This window comes from Mangifera indica, chromosome 2 (genome assembly GCF_011075055.1).
Source record: "Mangifera indica cultivar Alphonso chromosome 2, CATAS_Mindica_2.1, whole genome shotgun sequence".
Classification (NCBI taxonomy): Eukaryota; Viridiplantae; Streptophyta; class Magnoliopsida; order Sapindales; family Anacardiaceae; genus Mangifera; species Mangifera indica.
The window spans coordinates 20,664,093-20,687,052 of record NC_058138.1 but is presented as its reverse complement, the minus strand read 5'-3'; the positions used below and the strand labels follow the sequence as shown (position 1 = coordinate 20,687,052).

At 31.1% G+C, this 22,960-nt stretch overlaps 3 protein-coding genes across 4 annotated transcripts; 2 read left to right on the top strand and 1 right to left on the bottom strand.

The window, feature by feature from the left end:
- The first annotated feature begins 10,116 nt into the window (after positions 1–10,116).
- LOC123205765 (probable serine/threonine-protein kinase WNK9) lies at positions 10,117–13,821 on the top strand. Of its 2 annotated transcripts, XM_044622798.1 has the most exons (7): positions 10,117–10,622; positions 10,717–10,754; positions 10,914–11,141; positions 11,253–11,473; positions 11,639–11,796; positions 11,917–12,358; positions 12,469–13,821. In XM_044622798.1, exons 1-7 carry the CDS (start codon positions 10,548–10,550, stop codon positions 13,533–13,535), a joined length of 2,229 nt encoding a protein of 742 aa, XP_044478733.1. In that variant the 5' UTR covers positions 10,117–10,547; the 3' UTR covers positions 13,536–13,821. The 2 variants fall into 2 exon arrangements, with proteins under 2 accessions (XP_044478733.1, XP_044478738.1); XM_044622803.1 differs by lacking the exons at positions 10,117–10,622; positions 10,717–10,754 and having other exon boundaries at positions 11,032–11,169.
- A 2,511-nt stretch (positions 13,822–16,332) lies between these two features.
- Positions 16,333–20,293, bottom strand: LOC123205776. Its single transcript, XM_044622815.1, has 6 exons — positions 19,500–20,293; positions 18,487–18,589; positions 17,884–17,939; positions 17,307–17,471; positions 16,800–16,913; positions 16,333–16,721 (listed from the first exon to the last, which is right to left on the bottom strand). The coding sequence occupies exons 1-6, from the start codon at positions 20,148–20,150 to the stop codon at positions 16,629–16,631; spliced, it is 1,182 nt and encodes a 393-aa protein (XP_044478750.1). The 5' UTR covers positions 20,151–20,293; the 3' UTR covers positions 16,333–16,628.
- Positions 20,294–20,757: 464 nt separating this feature from the next.
- Positions 20,758–22,489, top strand: LOC123201414 (40S ribosomal protein S24-1). The gene is made up of 5 exons (XM_044616914.1): positions 20,758–20,924; positions 21,138–21,179; positions 21,464–21,634; positions 22,075–22,161; positions 22,261–22,489. Exons 1-5 carry the CDS (start codon positions 20,853–20,855, stop codon positions 22,291–22,293), a joined length of 405 nt encoding a protein of 134 aa, XP_044472849.1. The 5' UTR covers positions 20,758–20,852; the 3' UTR covers positions 22,294–22,489.
- Positions 22,490–22,960: the final 471 nt, after the last annotated feature.

Genomic DNA, 22,960 nt, shown 5'->3' with positions numbered 1-22,960 from the left:
TTTGGTAAGATGTTATCCACATGCACACAACAAAAGTAATTTATGGGTAACAATTTATTCAACCTCATTTTGAGTATGTCTAGTCTAGTCTACATGTCTAGCAAGAAAGACAACCTTGTTGTTTAGTCTCATTTTGGGTATGTCCAACCCACATGTCAAGCAACATAGCCTCTACCCAAGTGCTAGAAGAAATGTGTCAAGTTGCCTAGACGTGTCTAAAATCTCTTGTACAAGTAGTATTTAGACTTTTCTTAAAGGTCAATTATGTAATCTCTTGTACAAGTTAGATATTTGTAACAAATGGTATCTCTGCATATAAATATATAAATACCTCTAATTTTCTCATATTAAAAAAGATAAAATTCTAAATTTTATTTTTCATGGTTGAGTTATTATTATTATTATTATTATTAGTAGTAGTAGTTGCTGTGATTGCAGCATTGGATTGGACTGGTCCAACGTGAATTGGGTTTAGACTGCTGAGGCATTTAATAAACAGAGCCGGCCATACCTAATCGACAAGCCATTAATTGGGTTCTCTGCATTTTCCTAAAGAATGAACGTGGCCTGCTCTGCACCAGGAGCATCAGGCTCAGCTGTTTGTGCTAATATCTATCTTGTCCATCAGACCTGACTGGACATTATGTGCATATTCAACCTCCTGGCATGGACCAATATTGCATTTTGGAATTATACTGTACGAGAAATCTGATTAGACTTTAATATTTTATTGTATTGATTTAAATGTTAATATTGAAGCACATGGCCCAAATATGATCCGAATTAGTTTGACTTTAAAAATCGATTTAATTTAATTCAAATTTATTTTATTAAAATTTAAACAAAACTCAAACTAAAAAATTTGATTTATTTTTTAATTTGAACTAAAAGGTGATTAGTTTAGTTCGATTAAAATTTATTGTTTGAATCAGTAATTTTTATTCATGATTTTACTTGGTTTAAATCAAAAATTTTAAATATTATTTAAGTAAGATAACATTGTTTTGTTAATGAATACGAACTCGAACTATGAATCTAAGTAATACATTTGAACTGTCAATTTAAACCATTAATTCAAATCGAATTAAACTACAAAATCGAGTCAAACTCAAATTGAGCCAAATTGAGTCATTTTTTATCTAAACTGAACTCACGCTAGACTTAATTTTGGCTTGATAAACTTGAACTAAATTTGAACCAGACCATTTTTTGTCCAAATTGAACCCAAGCTAAAGGGTGTTTGGATTTGACCCAACTCGAATCCACCCCTAAACACATACATAAAAGTGTATTGAAGTTATGTTAGCACAAGTCTCTTGTCTAGCAACTTGGTCTCTTGGGTAACACTTGAGAGGGTGTTTGGTTCGAGATTTTAAGAGATTACTCTGATAATTCATATTTTATTATTAATGTTAATTTATTTGATTCATTAAATAATAAAAGATTACGACTATCACATTTTTTGATAATTTTTTTATTTTATTATAATTTTACTTATATTTAATAAATTTAGCTTAATATATTAAAATCATTTAAAAGGAACAACATATTAATATTCTTACGTTACTATCAACCAAATAAAATAATTGGTTATATATATGCATAATTTAGATACATAAATAATAAATTATTATATAATTAGATAATTTTTAATTAAATAATAATATTATTAAATCATATAATAATATATTATTTATGTATTCAAATTATATAAAAAAATATATACACATAATATTACTGATCTCAAAATAATCATAGTTTGAAATTCAATGAACTCCTAAAATGGGTTGGGTAAATTGGATTTAAAAAATAAAAATAAATAAATACATGTAATTAATAGGGCAAGTAGAGTTGGTGATGGTAGAGATACAAAAGCCTAAATTTTGGTGAAGAGAGGAGCATAGGATCCCCTTTCTTGTAGTTATGGCGTGGAATCCATGTGGGCAGCATTGTATCAATGCATCCCAACTTCCAAACATTGCACATGCTCTCTCTAGCATTTCCTTCTAAAACCATTTTCTCTATGCATCAATTTGGAAATTTTCAAATTTCATTCTCCACCATTTTGGCCCAGTCTTAACCACTTCAACACTGTACCCTACAGTGTCCCCAGCAGGTTTTGGCATGCTTAAATTTTGATTTATACTTGCTACCAGAGTACGGAGGAAAGAAAAAGAAATATTATATACATACAATTTTAAGTATCTAAATGATATATCATCATACGAGTAAATACTACTTTATTATTAATTCAAAATTATTCTATCACATAATGATATATCATTCGAGTATCTAATTGAATACTTAAAACTGGACGAAGATAATATTAGTAAAAAAATAAAATGGTGAGATATTAGATATGCCTTTTAAAAGGCGTTTGGTAAGGAAATATTAAAGATTATTCTGGTAATTTATATTTTATTATTTATATTATTTTATTTAGTTTATAAATAATAAAAAATTTCGCTAATATTCTATTACAAATTGTGATGTAATAAATAATATAAAAGATAATTTGATTATCACCTATATTTTATATATTAAAAGATTGTCAAAAAAAATTTTATTTTATTATTTATTAACTTTTTTAGGATAAAAATAATTTTATTTTTAATTAATATAACAAATAACATAAAAAAAATTTTAGAATAATTATACCTAAGAGTATTTAAATAAATAATATATTAGTATTATTTTATTACTGTTAACCAAATACAATAATTATTTATCTCTATATAATTTTATCAAATATATTAATAATTTATATCTAGTAATTTTTAAAGTAATATATTTTTAAGATAATTTTTTAATTTTAATAATAAAATATTTTTCAAACCAAATATTGGTTAATAATATACTCTCTTGATTTCAACTCTCTAAAATTATTTGAAAGGTCTAACGACGCGTATTTGGTTTTCTTTTAGTATTTTCAACTTCTTTTCTTATTTGGAGTCTTCCATTTGATTTTGGTAACCATCGCTCGATATTCTTCTGATAAAAAGGAATGAGGATGATGCAAGGAGGAGGAAAGAAAAAGATTTATGGCCAAACTAATTGACGATTTTTCTTGTGAAAGTTAATTAATTAATATTGAGGAGGAAATTACATAAAACGTGGACGTCAAGCTCCAATGTCCACCTACTTGTAAAATGAAACAAACAGTCACCTCTCTCTATAATCACATTTCTAATCATATTTCCAAGACTTTACTCCGCTGCTAATATTTTCATTCGCTCAAATTTAGCCGTTGATGTTGAAACCATAGAGCCACAACAATCTTTCTCTATCTAGACTTTCCCATTTCCTTCGTAAATAAAATTATGCCACCAATATATAAATAAATAAATAAATATATATATTATAATATAATTATATAATTTTAAATTAATAATATGATAATACATATAAATAATTTAAAATTATTTAATTGTATAATAATAGTAGGTATTAAAAATATGTGCGCATGCCAGCAAATAACAAAATAGAGTAATTAGACTAAGTTACCGGGAAGCTGACATGAACTTTGACTAGGCAGTTGGCAACATCGTTGCAGCTAAGTACACGTTTGGCATTGCCTGCGTTTTGGGGCAATCTTTTGTATTATTTTGACCGTTTTGTACGGTGATTACGGAATCGATGACAAACAAGTCAAACAATGAACTTCTTTAGACTTTAATTACAATTGCTTTAGTAATCAACCCCGAAAGCAACTCTTGAACAACTTCACCAACGTATTAAATTTTGATTAATTAATGTAATTAAACAAAGGCAAAATATAATTACGTACTCTTAGAAAATCTAAGTCACAATTGGAAGATTATGCAATTTTTCAAAAATGAATAATAAGCCTTGGATTAAAATCTAGAGCCATTTTAATTTTATTTAACGGGGCTTTCCGTTAAAGATATTAAAGATTATTTAATAATTTATTTTTTATTATTTATATTATTTTATCTAATTTATTAATAATAAAATATTATAATAATGTTTTATTACCAATAATAATACTACAAGTAATATAAAGAGTAATTTGATTATTACATCTTTTTTTAGGTATTAAAATATTATTAATGTAATATTCATTTTATTATAATTATATCTTTATTTATTATTATTTTATAACAAAAATAATCTCATTTTTAATTAATATAACAAATAATATAAAAATATTTTAGAATAATTATACTAAAAAATATTTAAGTAAAATAATTTTTTTATTACCCTTAATTAAATACAATAATTATTCACGTTTATTCAGTTTTATCAAATTTTATCAAACATAAGATATATATGTTCAAAATAATCTTTTAATTTTAATAATAAAATATTTCTCAAACCAAATACCGGTTAAGCGGTTCAAGAGTTAAGTGTCAAATTTTCCTAATAAAAATGCTAAAAAGAGCATCATCCAGTGTTAGATAGATGAAATAATCAGAGTTTCATTTTTGTAACACCTCGTTATTCAGTCCTATGTTAGCCTTGAAATCTTGTCCACTCGTCTATTATCTTTTCTGATGTGCAAAATCATCCTTTTAAAAGGGACGAGCATATTCCAAATAAGTTAATCATCATTAAAGATTGTAACAATCACATACTCTTATTCTTTTTGCAATGGAATAACCCGATTCGTATCCATCTTAATAATTAGCCTGCTAATTGAAAATACTAAATTCAGTCAAATTATGCCATTACAATGTTCCGGATTTTGTAAAAATCATTAAAATTCTTCAATTTTGAACACTCTCATCTAAAAGTCAATCCAAATAATCAATATTACCCACACATCTACATAAATATCACTAGTAGATATTGTGATTGCCAAGAATATGTAAGAAGGGTTTTAAGTGATGGAGATAAGTTTTCGTTAATAATAAAACTATATGTATTTATATTATATATATATATATATATATATATATATATATATTTATATGTGTTATTACATAATTGAATAATTTTAAGTTAAAGATAAAACAATACCAAACAATTTTCAAATACGAAAATTTATATTTTCTCTTTAAATCTTTAAATAAGTTATTGTAGAAACAAACTCATAAAAAATTGCTTCTCTATATGAGTTTTGCATTAATGTTATTGGATTTATTAATAGGTAAATTTCATGTAATTTTATATATTTTTGGGTAAATTGAATGAAGATCGAGCAAGGATAGAGTTAAAAACAATGTTATATGTATATATTTTTTAGTACATAAATAAATAATATATGTTATTATATGATTAATTATTATTTTATTATCAATTTAAAATAATTTAATCATTCAATGATACATATTAAATATATATTTTTTTTAGTATTTAAAATAAATATATATAATTTTATTGTAAAATTAATATAAGACGAGTGAAGATACAAAGATTAATGCTATAACATTCAGAGTATTTTATTTTTAACAAAAATATCATTTGTTAAGAATCAAAACTGGATTGAAAAAATAATATGAATAAAAATAATTTTAAATTTTTAGTCCCTTTATAATTTATTTTTCCTAATGTGCATGAGATTATTTTAAAGGTTGTCCAAGTGGGTCCTGCAGGTTCTCCTGCTAGATTAATTAATGAATATTGTAATAAAAAACCTCCCTCCCACGTTCGAAAATGATTAATAATTAAATAAAGGCCAATACACTATATCCCACCAAAGTATGTTGTAATTTTAACTTTTTATTTGATAACTATGAAAATTTTATTTATCTACTTATAGGTTGTTAAAATTAACGGTTTAAAAGATAAAATTATCATTTTATCTATAATATTAAAAATAAATTAAAATTTAATCTAATTTCTCTCATAATCCCTAAAAACTAACCATTTTCTCCTAGGTCAAATTTTAAAAAATAGCATTCCCCCCTTAGGGTTTAGCTTTCAATTCTCGGCGTCAAATCTGATGTCATCGCCGATGATGAAGCTTTCCAGAGACATCACTATGCTTCAACCGTCTCTCTTTTCTCTTCTGGAACGTTAATCTGTCGAGATCTGACCTGTAAAGTTGAAGAGCTTCGTTGGGAGACGAAGCTCTTCGTCTTCTCAGACGAAGACGATGACCCTTTCTTCGTCTGGGAAGACGATCGTCTTCCTAGAAGAAGACGTCTGCAAAGACGATTGTCTTCCCAAACGAAGAAGAGGTCATCGTCTTTGTCTCTCGACGAAGCTCTTCGACTTTCTAGGCTAGATCTCGACTGATTGACATTTCAAAGGGAAAAAGAGAGACTGTCGAAACATGGTGATGCCTCTGGAAAACTTTATCATCGGTGATGGTGTCGAATTTGACGTCGATGATTGAAAGCTAAACCCTAGTGGGGAAATGCTATTTTTTAAAACTTGATCTAGGGGAAAATGGTTAGTTTTTAGGGGTTAGGAGGGGGAAAAGAGATAAAATTTTAAGGGGTTAGGGTTACGTTAATTTTAACCATTCATGAGTGGGTAAATGAGATTTTCAAAATTAACGGGGAGAACTTTGAGATAATAACATACTTTGGGTGGGAAATAGTCCTTTGGCCTTAAATAAACACTTTTTATTTGCCATAAGGATTTCTTATCTCAACAAAAGTATTTGATAGTGATTCCTAAGCAATTAACATGAATATCTTAAAATATATATATATATATATATATATATCCATACTTTAATAATTTAATTCTCTATCTCAACCTAACATTATGAACAAAATATTTAATTTCAACAATTGAACAGCACTTCCTCCATAAAAAAAAAAGAAAATTAATGAAAATGAATCGTGTACGCCAGGAACGACTTTTATGTATCAACTGGATTAATTTTAAACCATTAAAAAATTATAAAAAAATGAAAAGGGCAAAAGGAAAAAGGAAAAAAGAAGCCATGCAAGACAGATAAGGCTTGGCTGGTTTTCCATCGTTATTAGAACTTGATACGTGATAAATTGATAATAGATACCCCACCAAGCAAACCCTTCTTCACTGTCGAAGAGGTGATGTCTATTTCAGACTGTTCCAAATAAATTCTTAATTTATTATTTAATTTTAGGTTTTATTTGAATAATAACATGTACCAAATAAACCCTTAATTAAACAAGAGCTGCGTGCTTGATTATGGCTTCGAAAATGACAAGAAAAAATTAGAGCATGCAATGGAGAAGAAGAACTCCATGCAGCGATGACTGTGCCCTAACACCCAACTCGACTTGTGGCCAGTTAGCTATTCTTCATATATATATATAGAGAGAGAGAGAGAGAGAGAGAAGAAAGACGATGGTCAGCCAAGTTGGTTTAGTGTTTAGATTTGGCAGATGCAAAGACATAAGTAAGGGTGACTAAAGGGGGACAATTTAAATGGTTTTGTTCACTTTCATCAAACAATTTTTTTTTTTTTTTTATAAGTAAGTATGTATAGATAACGAAAAAGGGTAAGCCAACATGACTAAAACAACAAGAAACTAAATAAACGTTACACCGTAAGCCAAGTTCCTAAATTACAGCCGATAATAAAAATTTGCTATATTCTTGAAAACCATTAAAAACATGCCAAAAATAGGGTTTAAGAGAAAGCAAGCCAAGGAAAGGAAATGAACACCAGAGCAATTAGAGCAACCAGCACCAATCAAACAAAGCAGCAACAAACCAGAAGCCAAAAAAAAGAGCAAAGCTAAACAGGAGACCAAAAATACTCTGCTTAGAACAAATTTGAGAAGCTTTCCAATCATCACACAAGTAATTTTATCATAAATTCATATTGTAACAAATTAAAGGATACTATGTATTGGGTTAGTTGAAAAAAATTAATAAATTTGTTAAAAAAGATTAAAAAATGTTAATTAATATTGTGTTTTTGTGATACCTTAAAGGATACAATACAAGGACCACATTATTCTTCCTTCTCCTTATAAGACTTAATTTGCATAAAAATTATTAAACAAATAACAAAATTTTTATATAAATATTGTTAATTCCCTTTAAACTAATTTATCATTTTAATTAAACTAATCCCAAAAAAAAAAAAAAAATAATAATAGTAAACAAAAAATAAAAAGCCACCATATTTAGATTTAATTGACAACATTACATCTTTTGAGAAATCAGTGATGATCAATCTATCAATTATACCTTAATCTCTTTGAAAATTATAATTTTTCAACCACCTTATAATTATATAATTAATAAAATTACGTATATCAACTTTGTATATATAAATATTTGATATATATCATTAAGTGATTGAATGATTTTGAATTAATGATAAATAATATCTTATCATATAATAATACATCATATATGTATATATTTATATATATATATATAATTGGGTATGCATCGTATTGTTTTTATGTAATTGGATGAAACTTAAAAAGATATAAAAAAATAATTAAAAATAATAAATATTATGTTATCATATAAGGTGTGAGAATTATTTATTATAATTATAGTCTGGGTATGAAATTTGTCTTGATAACACATAACACATGATTTTTCTATAATTTATATCATATGATAATTCAATGTGAAAATTAATATTTTTCCTATTACATTTTCAATTATACAAAATAATTTAATGTGATAATTGATAGATTTTTATTACAAAATTCAAATATTTCTATTAAGATGTGATAATAATTTAATGGGATCATTGATATCTTTCCTATTATATCTTCCTATATTATTATTAATATATGGTGAGAAATTTTATTTGGATTTTTATTTATTTTATTCATTTAATATTTGTGGATCATTCAAATTAAAAACAAATCTTTATTAATATTCAAACATTTATTCACAATAAACTTATATATATATATATATATATATATATATATATATATATATATATATATATATATATATTTTGTTTTTTTTGCAAGATTGGATATACACAAATATACACTATGCTTAGAAAAAATTATTAAAATATTTAAAGAAAAATGTCATGGTTTACACTTTCACTTTAAAATGATATGGATTTACGAATTATTTCGTAAAATTAGAATATTATGTTTACAACTTTATTTTCGTCTTTATTCTTATCGTTTTCATCCAAAATACTCAATCTCTTTCAACCAATCAAATCGTCAAAACTTTCATCTATCGTATCAATTTTTAATTCAAATTGTTTGTCTTCTCTACTTATGATTATGTTTTTTTTAATTTTCATATTTTATTGTCTTAACACATAAAATTTGTCGTCATCACTACCATGAACAACTTGAGCATCATCATAACAACAATCCATGAAGATCGATTATTTATTTATCAAAGTAAAATTTATATATTTATTTTTCAATTTTTAGAGTAAGTTTTCTATTGTTGAATAAGTGTAAAACAAAATATAATTTAGAGAATTCCTTTAATCTTAGGACGATTAAAGGAGTAGTTTTGTAGGGAAGATAATTCAAGAGTCAAAAGAAAAAGGCTTTTCAAGGTTCTTTTAACCTAATCGGCCAAACACCATTATTTGGTCGGCACCATCACTTTGATATCAAATTTTTGGTGCAAAATCTGCCTGAGATTCATTAGATTTTAAAATTTTTTATTAAAAAATATAATTAAAAATTTATTTTTATTATTTATTAATAATTAAAAAGTATAAATATATTTTGACAAACATAATCTCGAGTTTAAATTATAATAAATAATAATATATTATTATAAAATTAATTAATTTAAAAAATTAATAATATTCAATCGTAATATATAATTATTTTATATTTATTTTTATAAATATTTTATTATTTTTATATACTTAAATGACTTAAAAATATTTTTATCATAATTTATTTTTTTACTTAGGGTTTAACAATATATTCTAAAAATTTATAGTTATTTAATGATAATAAATAAATATATAAAATTATAATAACAAAAAGAAAATCAAGGTTAGAAGTAAAATTCAAACAATTTTCTCTACAAAATAATAATAATATCAAATTAAATAATTTAAATGAGAATCTTTTGAATTTTATTCTTAATTTCGTATAATTTTAGAAAACAAATAATTTGAAAAGTATTTGTTTAGTTTTGACATTGAAACCAGTTCAAGTCTTACTGTTTTTTTCACAAATTTGCAGGCTTTTACAGTTTTATGGCAAAAAAACAATTCAGAAGACAGAGAAAAGGAACCCCCCTCTCTCTCTCTCTCTCTCTCTCTTTTTCGCTCTTCCCGATTTTCCATTTGTTTGTCATCTTCTTTGGTAGGTTGGCTGGCTCTGTTCTCTTATAATGCCTCTCTTTTCTTTCTTTCTCTTCTTCACTCATGTAAAAATGTTCAACTCTCTCTCTCTCTTCCCTCATTTGAATCCAATTTAATAACTTCAATTTCCCATCTCCTTTTCTCCCTCTATTGCTCTCTCAAGCTTTAAAGCTTGTGTTTTTATTACTGAAGTTGTGTATTCATTTATGATATATATTGTTCATCTTCCCCATCTCTCTCATCAACACTTTGTGTCAGACCAACAGGGGAGGAAAAAAAAAAAAGATAACAGCCCACAAAAGGAAATCATATTTGTATTAAAGAGTGAACGCAAGAAAAGATAAATTAAACCTTTTTTTTTTTTGAGAGAATGAATGGTCTCATACACCTTCAGCCTGATTCGTCTGAGTTTGTTGAAGCTGATCCGACTGGAAGATATGGGAGAGTACGTTCACATACTTTTCTCTCTCTCTTTTTTCTTTTCAAATTTGGATTTCTGGGTTCATTTGTAATTGCTTTTCCTCTTTTGGTTGTTGCAGTACAATGAAGTTCTAGGCAAAGGATCTTCTAAGATAGTGTATGAATCCAAGTTCTCATCTTTCCTTGATACCATTTGAGATTTATCAATTTTTTTTACATTTTTTATGGCTGATTTTGATAGATTTTACTATGCTTTAACATTGAAGAAATCGTTTGGTGACTGATTTTGTGTTTGTTGGTGTTTTGGTGAAAGCAGTTATAGAGCGTTCGATGAGTATGAAGGGATTGAAGTTGCTTGGAACCAGGTCAAGCTTTATGATTTCCTGCAAAGTCCTGAAGATCTTGAAAGACTCTATTGTGAAATTCATCTCCTGAAGACATTGAAGCACAAGAACATTATGAAGTTCTACACTTCTTGGGTTGATACTGCAAATAGAAACATCAACTTTGTTACTGAAATGTTCACTTCTGGGACCTTAAGACAGTAAGATTTGACAAATTCTCATCATATTGTACGATTCTTTTTTCTGTGTAAATGTCCATTCTTCTTTTGGGTTATTCATCAGATTGCTGATTGCTCTTTCTGGTTTGACAGGTATAGGCTAAAGCACAGAAGAGTCAACATTAGAGCAGTGAAGCATTGGTGTAGGCAGATCTTGAAAGGACTTTTCTATCTCCACAGCCATGACCCTCCTGTGATTCATAGAGATCTCAAGTGTGACAATATTTTTGTTAATGGGAACCAAGGAGAAGTGAAAATTGGAGATCTAGGCCTTGCTGCTATCCTTAGAAAGTCTCATGCTGCTCACTGTGTTGGTATGTTTGACTGAACTCAAGTATAGGAAATCTCTTTCTTGATTGCTACTGTAGAATTGATTTTTGTCATCCAGTTTTTGGAAATATCATACCTATATTAATAGAAGGAAATTCATTCTGATAGATTGAAATTCATACCTATATGATCCTCTTCTTTTTCTTCAGGGACACCAGAGTTCATGGCTCCAGAAGTGTACGAAGAGGCATATAATGAATTAGTTGACATCTATTCATTTGGCATGTGCATTTTGGAAATGGTCACCTTTGAATATCCATATAGTGAATGCACTCATCCTGCACAAATTTACAAGAAAGTTATCTCTGTAAGCGCATTCTTTTTTTCTTTTTCTTTTTCCTTTTTTTTGTTAACTCTTTTTGGGACTAATAAGCTTCAAGCCTTCTTCATAAAGACTAGATTCCATTGACATGCTTTATTTCTTCAGGGTAAAAAACCAGATGCCTTGTACAAAGTGAAGGATCCTGAAGTGCGACAATTTATTGAGAAATGCCTGGCAACTGTGTCCCATAGGCTTTCTGCTAGGGAGTTGTTGAACGACCCTTTTCTCCAAATTGATGATTGTGAGTCTGATTTGAGTTTGCTAGACTATGGGAGAGAAGTCTATGTTGTGGACCCTTTCATAAGGCAACCTTATCTTGAACTCTATCATTGTAATAATTTCTTTGGTACTGGACACTCGAATGGTTACGGCTATGAAGCTCAAAATGAGTTGGGATATCCTCTAGTTGAGGTTGAACCAAATGGTATTGAACTTTTTGAGTATCATGATGACGACGATCATTCCACTAATGTTGACATTAGTATCAAGGGGAAACGGAGAGATGATGATGGTATTTTTTTAAGACTCAGAATTGCAGATAAAGAAGGTTAGGAAACTTCTTTTGCCTTTCATCTTGTAATTCATTTCTTTTGACTGTTGATATTTCCTTTCTACTGGATATTCCGACTGAAAAAATCCATTAATATCTCTATACAGGTCGTATCCGAAACATATATTTCCCATTTGACATTGAAACAGACACAGCATTGAGTGTGGCAACTGAAATGGTTGCGGAGCTGGATATTACTGACCAAGATGTGACAAAGATAGCAGACATTATTGATGGGGAGATTGCTTCCTTGGTACCTCAATGGAGGTTGGGGCCAGGAATGGTAGAAACATCTCAATTTGCAAATCAAAATTTCTGTCTTAATTGTGCTTCCAACCAGACCTCTACCGGCTCCCTCATGAATTATCTTTCTCATAATCATGGTGCCAAGAACCTGCAACTCCTTCAATGTTGTAAGAATGGATGTGCTTCAATGCATGGCCGGTTTGAAGAGATTACCTTTGAAGCTGAAGAATCTGAGCATCATGTGACTGAAGGTGCACCAATTGAATCAAGCCAATCAGACTGCCTTCATTATCAAGAAATTTGGGGTCAACATGAAAGCCAAGAACTTAGTATGGGTGAGTCTGGACATAGCCATTATGATGAAGAATATGAAAATTCCGATCAGTCATTTGCAGCTCTGGACGAGAAAGACATGAAAGATCAAACAAATATTGAAATGAATGCTAGAAAGTCAATTAGACACTTGTATAATTCTTGTTCTTTCTCCATCGTTCCTTCTGTGTATTGTGACCTATCAGATAACCATGAGAAGGAAATGCAGCAGGAATTAAGATGGCTCAGGGCAAAGTATCAGATGGAATTAAGGGAACTTAAGAATAAACAATTAGGAGGTGCATCAAAATCTTCAAGTTTTAGCAACAAAGAAAACAAAACAAGTAATGGCATTTTATCACATATCTTATCAAACCCTTTACAAGGAACCAAAAATGGAGTTCACTTGAAACAGATAAGTTCAGTCTGCCATGATCTTGACAGTAAGAGCCGCTGCCCCAATTCGGACACCCAAAGGGGCCGAAATTGTAAGGCGATGGAAGAATCCCCTAGAGCCCAGATAATGGTCAATGCCAACAATTTTCATACAGGATCTTTGCTTCCGCACTCTCTTCACAGGACAACATCCCTCCCAGTTGATGCTATTGATTATTAAACTTTGTAAGGCACTCTTTGATTCTTTTAAACATTCCATATGCATGTAGAGGCTTTGTAATTATCAAATCCACCCTTTTTGGCCTAGTAATAGCATATTCACCTTTAAGTTTCTACCATTCTCCCTCTCTCTCAATACATTCATGCATAGTCAGTCTAACTGTAAGGCACATGTGATAGAGATGTAGGGTCAGATGATATTTTATTAATCATCTGTTCTGTATTACTTTATCATTGAATGTTACTAATATGATGTTGAATGTAGTAAATCATGTCATTTTTAGTGATTTGAGACAGAGTATGATAATCTTGGTCATGTTTTTGCAAGATGCCCTTCCAGCTAAGAACTAAGAGAGTTGGTTGAGGCTTGTCTTTGAACTATATATTATGACTTCAATGAGTAAATTACATGCAAACATTGAAGCTTGTGGGGCATCCGTGCATGTGTAATTAGTTGATTGAATATGGGACCATGGATCAAATTTTTAAAGTTGTTGGCCTCGGTCATGCCCATAATGCCATGAATTTTGTTATGATTGCAGAAGACTATAGTTGGAGTTGATGAAGAATTGAATTACTGCATTATGTGACACATGCAAGTTATAGCTGGCCAATGAGAAGTTTTCTAAAAATATTGGCTCAACCATTAGAATGCCCACACTTTATCAAAATTATTGAGAAGATTTCTAAGGGGAAGTTAATAGATGACCCACCAAAAGTATTATATTCCATTTCCATTGAAGCTGATCTTATCACCATCTGGCTCTTCCACATGCTCAAGATGGGCTTCTTTAAAGGAAGATGGTCCACAAAACTCCATTTCACACTGACTTTTTGCCTAATAATTTAACCAAAAATATTGCCACCCACCTTCTCACGTATGCTGGATTGTACAAATATTGTACTCCATCACTTCGATTTTCCTGGTCAAATCAAATCTCATCATGTCTCATTTTTTAATCAACAAGTGGGACTGGTTCTTTCTCCTAATGCTAAATTATACAGAACCAAGTGGACAAGATTTTATATTTTAACTGTGCCAAATATTTGATTGCTTTCTTCAAGAATTTAAAAACTGATAATTGGTCTCTATCACTACTATTGAAGAGGATTGATTTTTCTCACTTCTGCTTTCTTAAGAATAAGACCAAAGATAAATTAGTGATTAGCATTATTACAATAAGGATTTCCTTATCATATCAGACTAAAACGTTTTATAACATACAATATTAAACTTAAAACTCACATGGGCGCCCACCACAAGATCAAAATAATTATTAAAATTAAAAAAATTACTCATGTACTATGGATGATTCTCCCACAAAGCACATGGATGCAAAGGAAAATAAGATTGAAAATGTACATGGGTTGCACCTTGGTGGGCGATTTCAGTTTAGTTTTAAGAAGTAAAACAGAATTCTTATCATGCTGTTGTTTGGTAACTCATTTAGTTGTATGTAAATTGTAGCAGGCTTGTGTGCACGGGGAAGTATAGCAAACTAGAAAATTATAAATGTGTATTTGTTTTTGTGGATGTGGGAGCTTGGGGATGGGGAGTGAGAGGGAGGCCACTTTTTAAATGATTGACAACTTTCAATGTTTTTGTTTTTCAAATGATATAAAGTTTGCCTCTTTCATCAGCTTTTGATTTCATCCACACCACCATTTGAGTCCTTCAATATTTTCTTTATAAAAGTAGTCCTGATTTTGTCCTTCAATATTTTCTTTATAAAAGTAGTCCAGATTTTGTCTCCTGAATAGACTTATTCTTTTTTGAAACTACTTCTCTTGAAAGAGTGCATTGATACTTGAATATACCTCAAAATATGTCGTGTTAAGAACCCTCTTAAAATTTTGTCTGTGAAAAACCCAATTTAGGAATCATCCATTTAGTTGAAAAATTTCCTAGAACTTATAAACTAATCAAAACACGATGTGGGATGTAATAAAAGATTGTCTTACATAGCCAGATTTGAACCAAGAATTCAAGACCTAAAAAAAAGGTTAGAAATGGTTCTAGCTGTGATGAAAAAACTAGAAGAGTTGGGTGAAGATCCAAAAGTGAAAAGAAAAGTTTTGAAAGCAATCAGACGCCTTTCTTACGATCAAAGTTAGGCATAGGTGAATATCAACCACACTGAGAAAAACGTTAAGTCAACCTTTTGTCATTTGTGGGTTGTGGCAAGCCTAACCTAACCCATTTTAACCAATTGATCCACACCATTAGTAGAGCCAAATCCCTCATACCTTCACCAATAAAAAATATTAAAGAAACTATTCAGCTACCAGATGGTTCAAGGCAAATTAGTTTTCTAATCAAAGAAATCAATTTTCTTTATTACCAACATGGAAAAGAATCTTTGACTAACTGAATAATGTATTGACGGTACGAATTTTGAAAAGCACTTGCAAAATATGCACCATAAGAAGCCCAATCTTACTGAGTATCATGGGTGCAGATTGAGATTCGGAAAAGAATGAAATTTTGGAACAGAAAAGCTGATTCTGGAAATTGAAAACAGAACTTGTTTGTACAGGTGGTTGTATATGATGAGCTGAATTAGTGAAATAATAGGTTGAAGTTTGAACAGAGAAAAATAGTAATTTTGTCCACTCATTTTGGTACTCAGATTTGTTCATGAAAAACAGTTAAGACTGAGTTCATAAATCCATGAGAAGAATACGCAATACTAAAGAAAGAATGAAGGTGAAGACTATAAACGCATTGCCCTAATGGAGTTGGTTTTCGAAGTTGATTGAATGCATGCATAGCATTTACTGGCCATAAAAAACAAAGCTGCAACTGATTATACTTCTATTTGAACAAAAACCGAAAATGTACAAAGTTTTACTTCAAAGTTTAAGCAGGTTATATTCTTCTGATAACTCAGAAAATATAGATCGCCAAACTTGATGCTTTGAAGTAGCTCTACACCGACTCTGTCATGAGTTTACAGATCCAGCACAGCAGACGGATCCCCAACCGATTATCTATCAAGTTAAATATTTATGTATTCATCAACACTTACTGCACCCAAGAACAGGATGTAAAACCAGTTCAATTCACTCCTACTTAGGCAAGGCTGAAGCTATCTTATAGAGGCCTCAAAAGTGGGTAATCCTCTAGTAGTTGTCTCTCTGTTAGCGTGTCATTTTCATTCTGTGGGGTCCATAACACTTCGACTGCCTGCAAGACAATCAAAGAGATTTTAGAAATGAAATCAACAAAATCTACAAGGCAAAATTCAATAACTGCATTTCTTACCATTATTTTGCTCTGGGGAAGGGAGCCAAGCTTTTGCAAAGCTTCTTTTAAGTCCCCACTGCCATTAATGCTGGGCAGTTTATGCACTCCTTCAGCAGCCACCAAAATTGTGATCTGATCCAGGACAGTAAGAGTAGAGTTAAATTTCAAGTACATATGATACTGTTTATCTTGAGTTGCCACTATATAAAAAATAGTTTTGAATTTAGTCTTCGGATCCTAAACCCTTATCTCAGGTCAAAAACTTGACAGAATAAAAATTGGAGTCTTCTGGGTTTAGTAGAACAGACATGCAATAGTTGCTATTTTGAATTTTTCTATTGAAGCATAAAAGTTATCCACTTTTGATGCTGAAAGGATCTTAGTACAACAAAATTACAGTAAACCACCATTCAGCCAAAATGTGTACAATCTCGACACAATGGCCTAAAATGAAAATATATTCCTTGCAAAACTATATTCAACATCACATCTGAACTTAATGAAATTCCATAGAAGAAACCTTACCACTATGTACTCATTGCTAAATCCACCAGCTCTTTGGCTGCTTGTGCTTTGTTTTCTGATGTTATTAACATTAACCAGAGTCTCTTCATCAAATTTTCCTCGTTCTTCAATAGAAAGTTGATTGAAGCGTTTCTCCCCATCCTCTACACTTCGCTTCACATCCACCTGAAAAAACCAGACAGATATGAATGGGTATAGTTTGATAGGAACATATATGCCATGTCTGTTTCACCAAGAGCCATATGAACATATGTGACCATTATATTAAAAGTTTTGGGAATGCAAATATTACCATACACATCACAAGTTTCAGGCATGCACATGTTACTCTAACATGAATGTTGGATGTTTAGCTTGACTAGAGAAATATAAAATAAGCTGAAAATTTATAGTTCAAGAGCTTTGTGTTTGTGCTCAATGAACGTATATACACAATTAAACACAAGTGCACATATTTGTCAATGAAGACTAACCACTACCCTTGCAATTGCCAAAAGACCAGACTTCACTGTTAGCTTTGGTGAAGTCACTAAGAGAAAACAAAATAAGATTCTCACTGCAATGGTGGTAAACTTACAGATGAATAACCAGAGATGCAATAATCAGGATGCCGAAGTAAAGACAGTGATGTCTCTGCAACAAAACAAAAAATATTAAAAAAAAAAAGAAATTAAAACCAAACTAAAGTAGACAATACTCAGCACAAAGACATTTTTCCATAAATTAAATTAGGAGAAACATTCGTTGATAATGAAGTACAACGTGCCCTATATATCTCCATGACAAGAAAGTATGCCTCTCATATGATATGATGATTGGTGAGAACATAGATTCAAATCTAATGCTAATAACTTATCAATAATCATTCAGAGCATGTCAGATTCCTTCTGAAAATAATATATTAACAGAGGCTTGACTATTTTAAGCTTTACCGTGCAGTAAAATCTAAAAAAATTGCTGCATCTCTCTTCATAACAAGGGCCAATCCAAGACATTAAGAAGATATCCCAGAATGTTTTACATGATGGTTTAAAATCTCTCTAAAACATCCCACTCAATGTAGGGCAACAACTTAGGCAGTTGCTCACTAATATATTCAAAGAGAAACAGGATCTCCTTTGAATGAAAACATGAAAAAAAAAAAGTGACGCTAACAACAAAACAGTCAGTAGAAGCTTACCTGTCAAGACATAGCTCAGGCCCTCTGAGGTTGATGTATCAGCAAATTCGGCAATTCGATTAAGATCCCTCTGAAGAGACCGCCCCATGCCCAACAACCCAACCTAAAAACAGAGAAAGAATGAGGGGAAAAAAAGATAATGATTTTCTAATTCCAATAAATATAAATTGCCAGGAAGACTCAGCTCAGCCTATAACATTTTAAATGAATAGTATTTCCAGCAATAAGATAGTAACTCAGTACAGTGATACTGTAAAAACACCAATTCCAACAAAATATCATAGATTCTTATAGACAGAATTTTAACTTGAATTATCATCTTCTCAAGCCCTCTCAAAGATATCATTTCACTGAACTCTCCATCTCTAATGTTCTTTCTTACAAACTCATAACAAGAAGTTGATGTTCCTCATTTCTCAGATGCTACCATGACCTAAATTACACATATTCACTGAAACCACTGCAGACATACCCTGAAACACAATAAGAACACAAAGTTTCAACACATACTCCTGAATTGATCATCTACCAAACCAACAAAACCAAAAACCCAGTAATCAAGCCAGCTAATTTTAAACTTTTTTTTTTCCAGGGAAAACCTAATATTCAATATAAAAAACAGGAAAATGCAACAAACAGTAATTATACCACCAAATAAACCAACCAAATAACTGATTTATAACAATTCGCGTCCACTACATTCTAAAAACCACCTTAACCGTCAAAGCACATAATCTCAACATTTCAGCATGTAACTTACTAACATTGATCGCTTATAACATTCCTGCAGCAGAAAACTCCATCGAATGTCCCAATGTTGGTTAAAATACCGAAGACCATATGATCCATATTGGTTTTATCATACTAAAACCCCCTAATATTTTAAATAGTTGTCATATACCTCCTTAAAAATCACCAAAACGTCCACAGAAGTTTCAAATGATAAACTACATGCCGCCCAAACGTAAAAATACAAAATTGAGAAAACGAGCAAAATCATCCAATTCCCGTACCTGAAGCTTAATAACACTTGTTTTCTCGGTGGCAGTAAAAACATCGCCGTCAGACCGATCAGACAAGAAACCCGAAACCAAAACAAAAGCTGCAAAACCCATCAATAGATAGAACAAACTCGACCCACCACCCACTCCAACTCCAACGCCAACCGCGGGCCCCACATAAAACCCACCGCCGCCACCAAACGGCGACGGAGCATAATAAGGAGCCGAGTACGATGCTCCTGGCTTGGCCGAATAACTCCTCGACGACGATGAGGACGAGCGTGACGAAAACGCTGAACCCCCAACTCTCCCGCCAGAAGCCGCCAATGAAGAATCGGGATCAAACGCCATTAAAAGCCCCACTAAAACTGCAACCATTGCGGGCTTCTTGAAGGCGTCAAAAGCTTTGACAATCGTTTTGCTCATAACCTGAAGAGGGTTGAAAACCCCATTTGAATTTGAGCTTGAATTGGCGGGAAGATGCTTCCTCGGGGCTGTAAAAAAGCATTTAGCGGCGCCGAACTTGGAATAACGTTGAAGTGTACGAAAATTGGTTAGATCGGGACCAAATTTAGCGTTTCTTTGAGGGAATAATCGAGGACGCGGTTGTACTTGGGCCCATTTTAATGGGTTTAACTCTAATAAAGAAGTAGTCGCAGCCATGGTAGCAGAATGAAGGAAGAATGAAGTTTGGGTATAGTGAGTGCGGTAGGGCAAGGGTTTATTGAATCGAACAGTGGGATAATCATAAAAAGATACTGTGATTGTTGAAGATGAGGGGAAATCTGGGTGACGCTGAAATGGAGGGAATTTTGGCCACAAAATTAAAATGGCATGCCAGTAGATACCTTGGTGACACGTGGTGAAATAAGAGTGGCTACTGAATAGCCATTATAGTGAGAGAAAGACTCAATCATCCCTCAGTCTTCAATCAATTTCTTATACCTAGGGAAGCCCCTTCTGTGAATTAAATTAATATGATAAAAATACGCTTAAATAATAATATTTTTAAAATATTAAATAATTAGATAATTATAAATAATTTATTTCAATTTTACATAACGTTGTTATTTGAGGTATTTTTATGTAACTTTATTTAATTTTAAAACGAAATTTGACCCAATTGACTATTTTACCCTTACTTGCTGGAATGAAATTTAATGATACATAAAACCTATGGGCCAATAAGGCCCAAAAAACAAAAAATAAACAAAGCCCAGACTGAATCAGGGTTTTGTTGAATCACGGTATATCTAGGGCACCAAAACCCTTACACCTTCACTATAAAAATCAGGTCTTGAGCCGCTCCTTCGCCTAGTTCCGGTTCTCTTGCCCAAGGATCTTGCAGATCATCTTGACTCAGCCATGGCAGATAAGGCAGTTACTATTCGTACCAGGAAGTTCATGACTAACCGCCTTCTTTCCAGGAAGCAATTTGTGAGCGATTTTTCTATTCCTCTTTTTTCTTTCGTTTTGTTGAAAACCAGACACGGTTCAGCTTTAGGTGTGCCTGTTTTTGAGTCAGAGAGATAGTGTGTTGACTCGTTTTAAGTTAGTAGCTTTTATTTTATAGTAAACGGTGACTTATCCTGTTCTTGTCATCATAATGATGAAATTGAAAGTTCGTGCTGTTTGTCTTGTTTACTGCAGGTAATTGACGTTCTTCATCCGGGAAGGGCTAATGTCTCAAAGGTAAATTTTATTATCAAGTACTGTACATGTGATTTACAGTACTGTACTTTATTTTTAATGCTCTTTGCGCCTAGTAGATGATTATTGAAGAACTGGAGTTGAGTTTATCTTTTTTGTTGAGAACAAAACGAATTTTGGCTAAAACTTTTTTTGAACTTGTTTCGGTGTTTAAACTTTTCTACTTTTACTTTTAAAAACTTTAGCGATTTTCTTTGAAGTCAATTTCCGAGTTAACCAGATTGGTCTACGTTTGTTGTTTATCTTTCATCTTGATTTTTTACTAGGCTGAGCTTAAGGAGAAGTTGGCAAGAATGTATGATGTTAAAGACCCCAATTCAATCTTTGTCTTTAAGTTCCGGACTCATTTTGGAGGTGGTAAATCTACCGGATTTGGTTTGATTTATGATTCTGTTGATAATGCCAAGAAGTATGAGCCTAAGTACAGGCTTATCAGGGTAAGTTTTTAATCTTTCATAAGAGCTTTTGTTTATTTATTACTTTTCTTATGTGTGCATAATTGATATTGCAACATTGAGTTTACATATTCTATGAACATCAAGGCATTGATCTGCTTGGAAAATTTTATTAGGTTTGCAATCAACTTCAAATGCCTTTAACGTGCTTTTAAAGACTTGAATATATGATAAGGCTAAGTTGTGTTGAATTCTGATTTTTGTGAATTGAATAGACGGGTTTTCTGCATTTACAAAATTGCTAAAAGCTATTTTCAATGATTATTCTGCACATATTGGACAACCTTTATGTCATAAATGGTTTCTCTCCCTCTTTTTGGTGTGTTGTGGTTGGATGATAGTATATTTCATTTTATATTTAGTTCACATAATGTTGTTTTGAACCATGTCTTAATATGTTTCAATATGTGTTTGCTATTTAGAATGGTCTAGACACCAAGGTAGAGAAGTCAAGGAAGCAGATGAAGGAGAGGAAGAACAGGGCCAAGAAAGTCCGCGGTGTAAAGAAGGTAAAAGCTGATTTCAATTTTTGTTATTGATGATACGCACATATCAGGTGTAACTTGTTGATGATGAGTTTGTTACTTATCTTATTGCTTTTTGTGCAGACCAAGGCCTCAGATGCGGCCAAGAAGAAGTGAATTACTGGGGATTATGTGTCAGTCACGAAGCCAATTTTCTTTAATGGAGTTTCTTTAATAGTAGTTTTGTTTATTTTTTCAAATGAAATCTATTACTGTGGTGAGAGTCCAATGTTTACTTAATGTTGTTAGAATTTGAGAACTGCCCAGAAGACATTTTTTAAGAATTGAGTACTAATATATTTCTGTTTTCTTATTTATGGTTTTAAGCTTGTTTAACAAGTCAAACTTAAAATTTATATGGATTTAAGTAAATATTAGTACATATAGTCTACAAGAATAATCTCAGCCTCGTGTTAATCTTTGATCAACATATTAGAAGAGAAATCATTCACCAAAACATTCTACATTAATATTCAACCAACATAAATATTAGACAGGACAAACTGCCTATGCATGTTTTTAAGGTCTTTGTTTGGGTGTCTGTTATGGGACAAAGCCACTGTAGTTTATATGCATAATTGATGGTAAAACATCAAGTCCTAAACTCGGTTTGTGTGTTGTCAGTTTTACTTTAAAAGCGGCCATACGTCCATTTTTGTCTCTTTCAAAGAATGTGTAGACTTTTGTATGGCTGCCGCTATTCTTTCTTGAAACATATGTGGGATGTATTTCTGTTTCTGCATCTTTAGGAACATGTTCATTAAAACATTCGATAAAGAAGAGT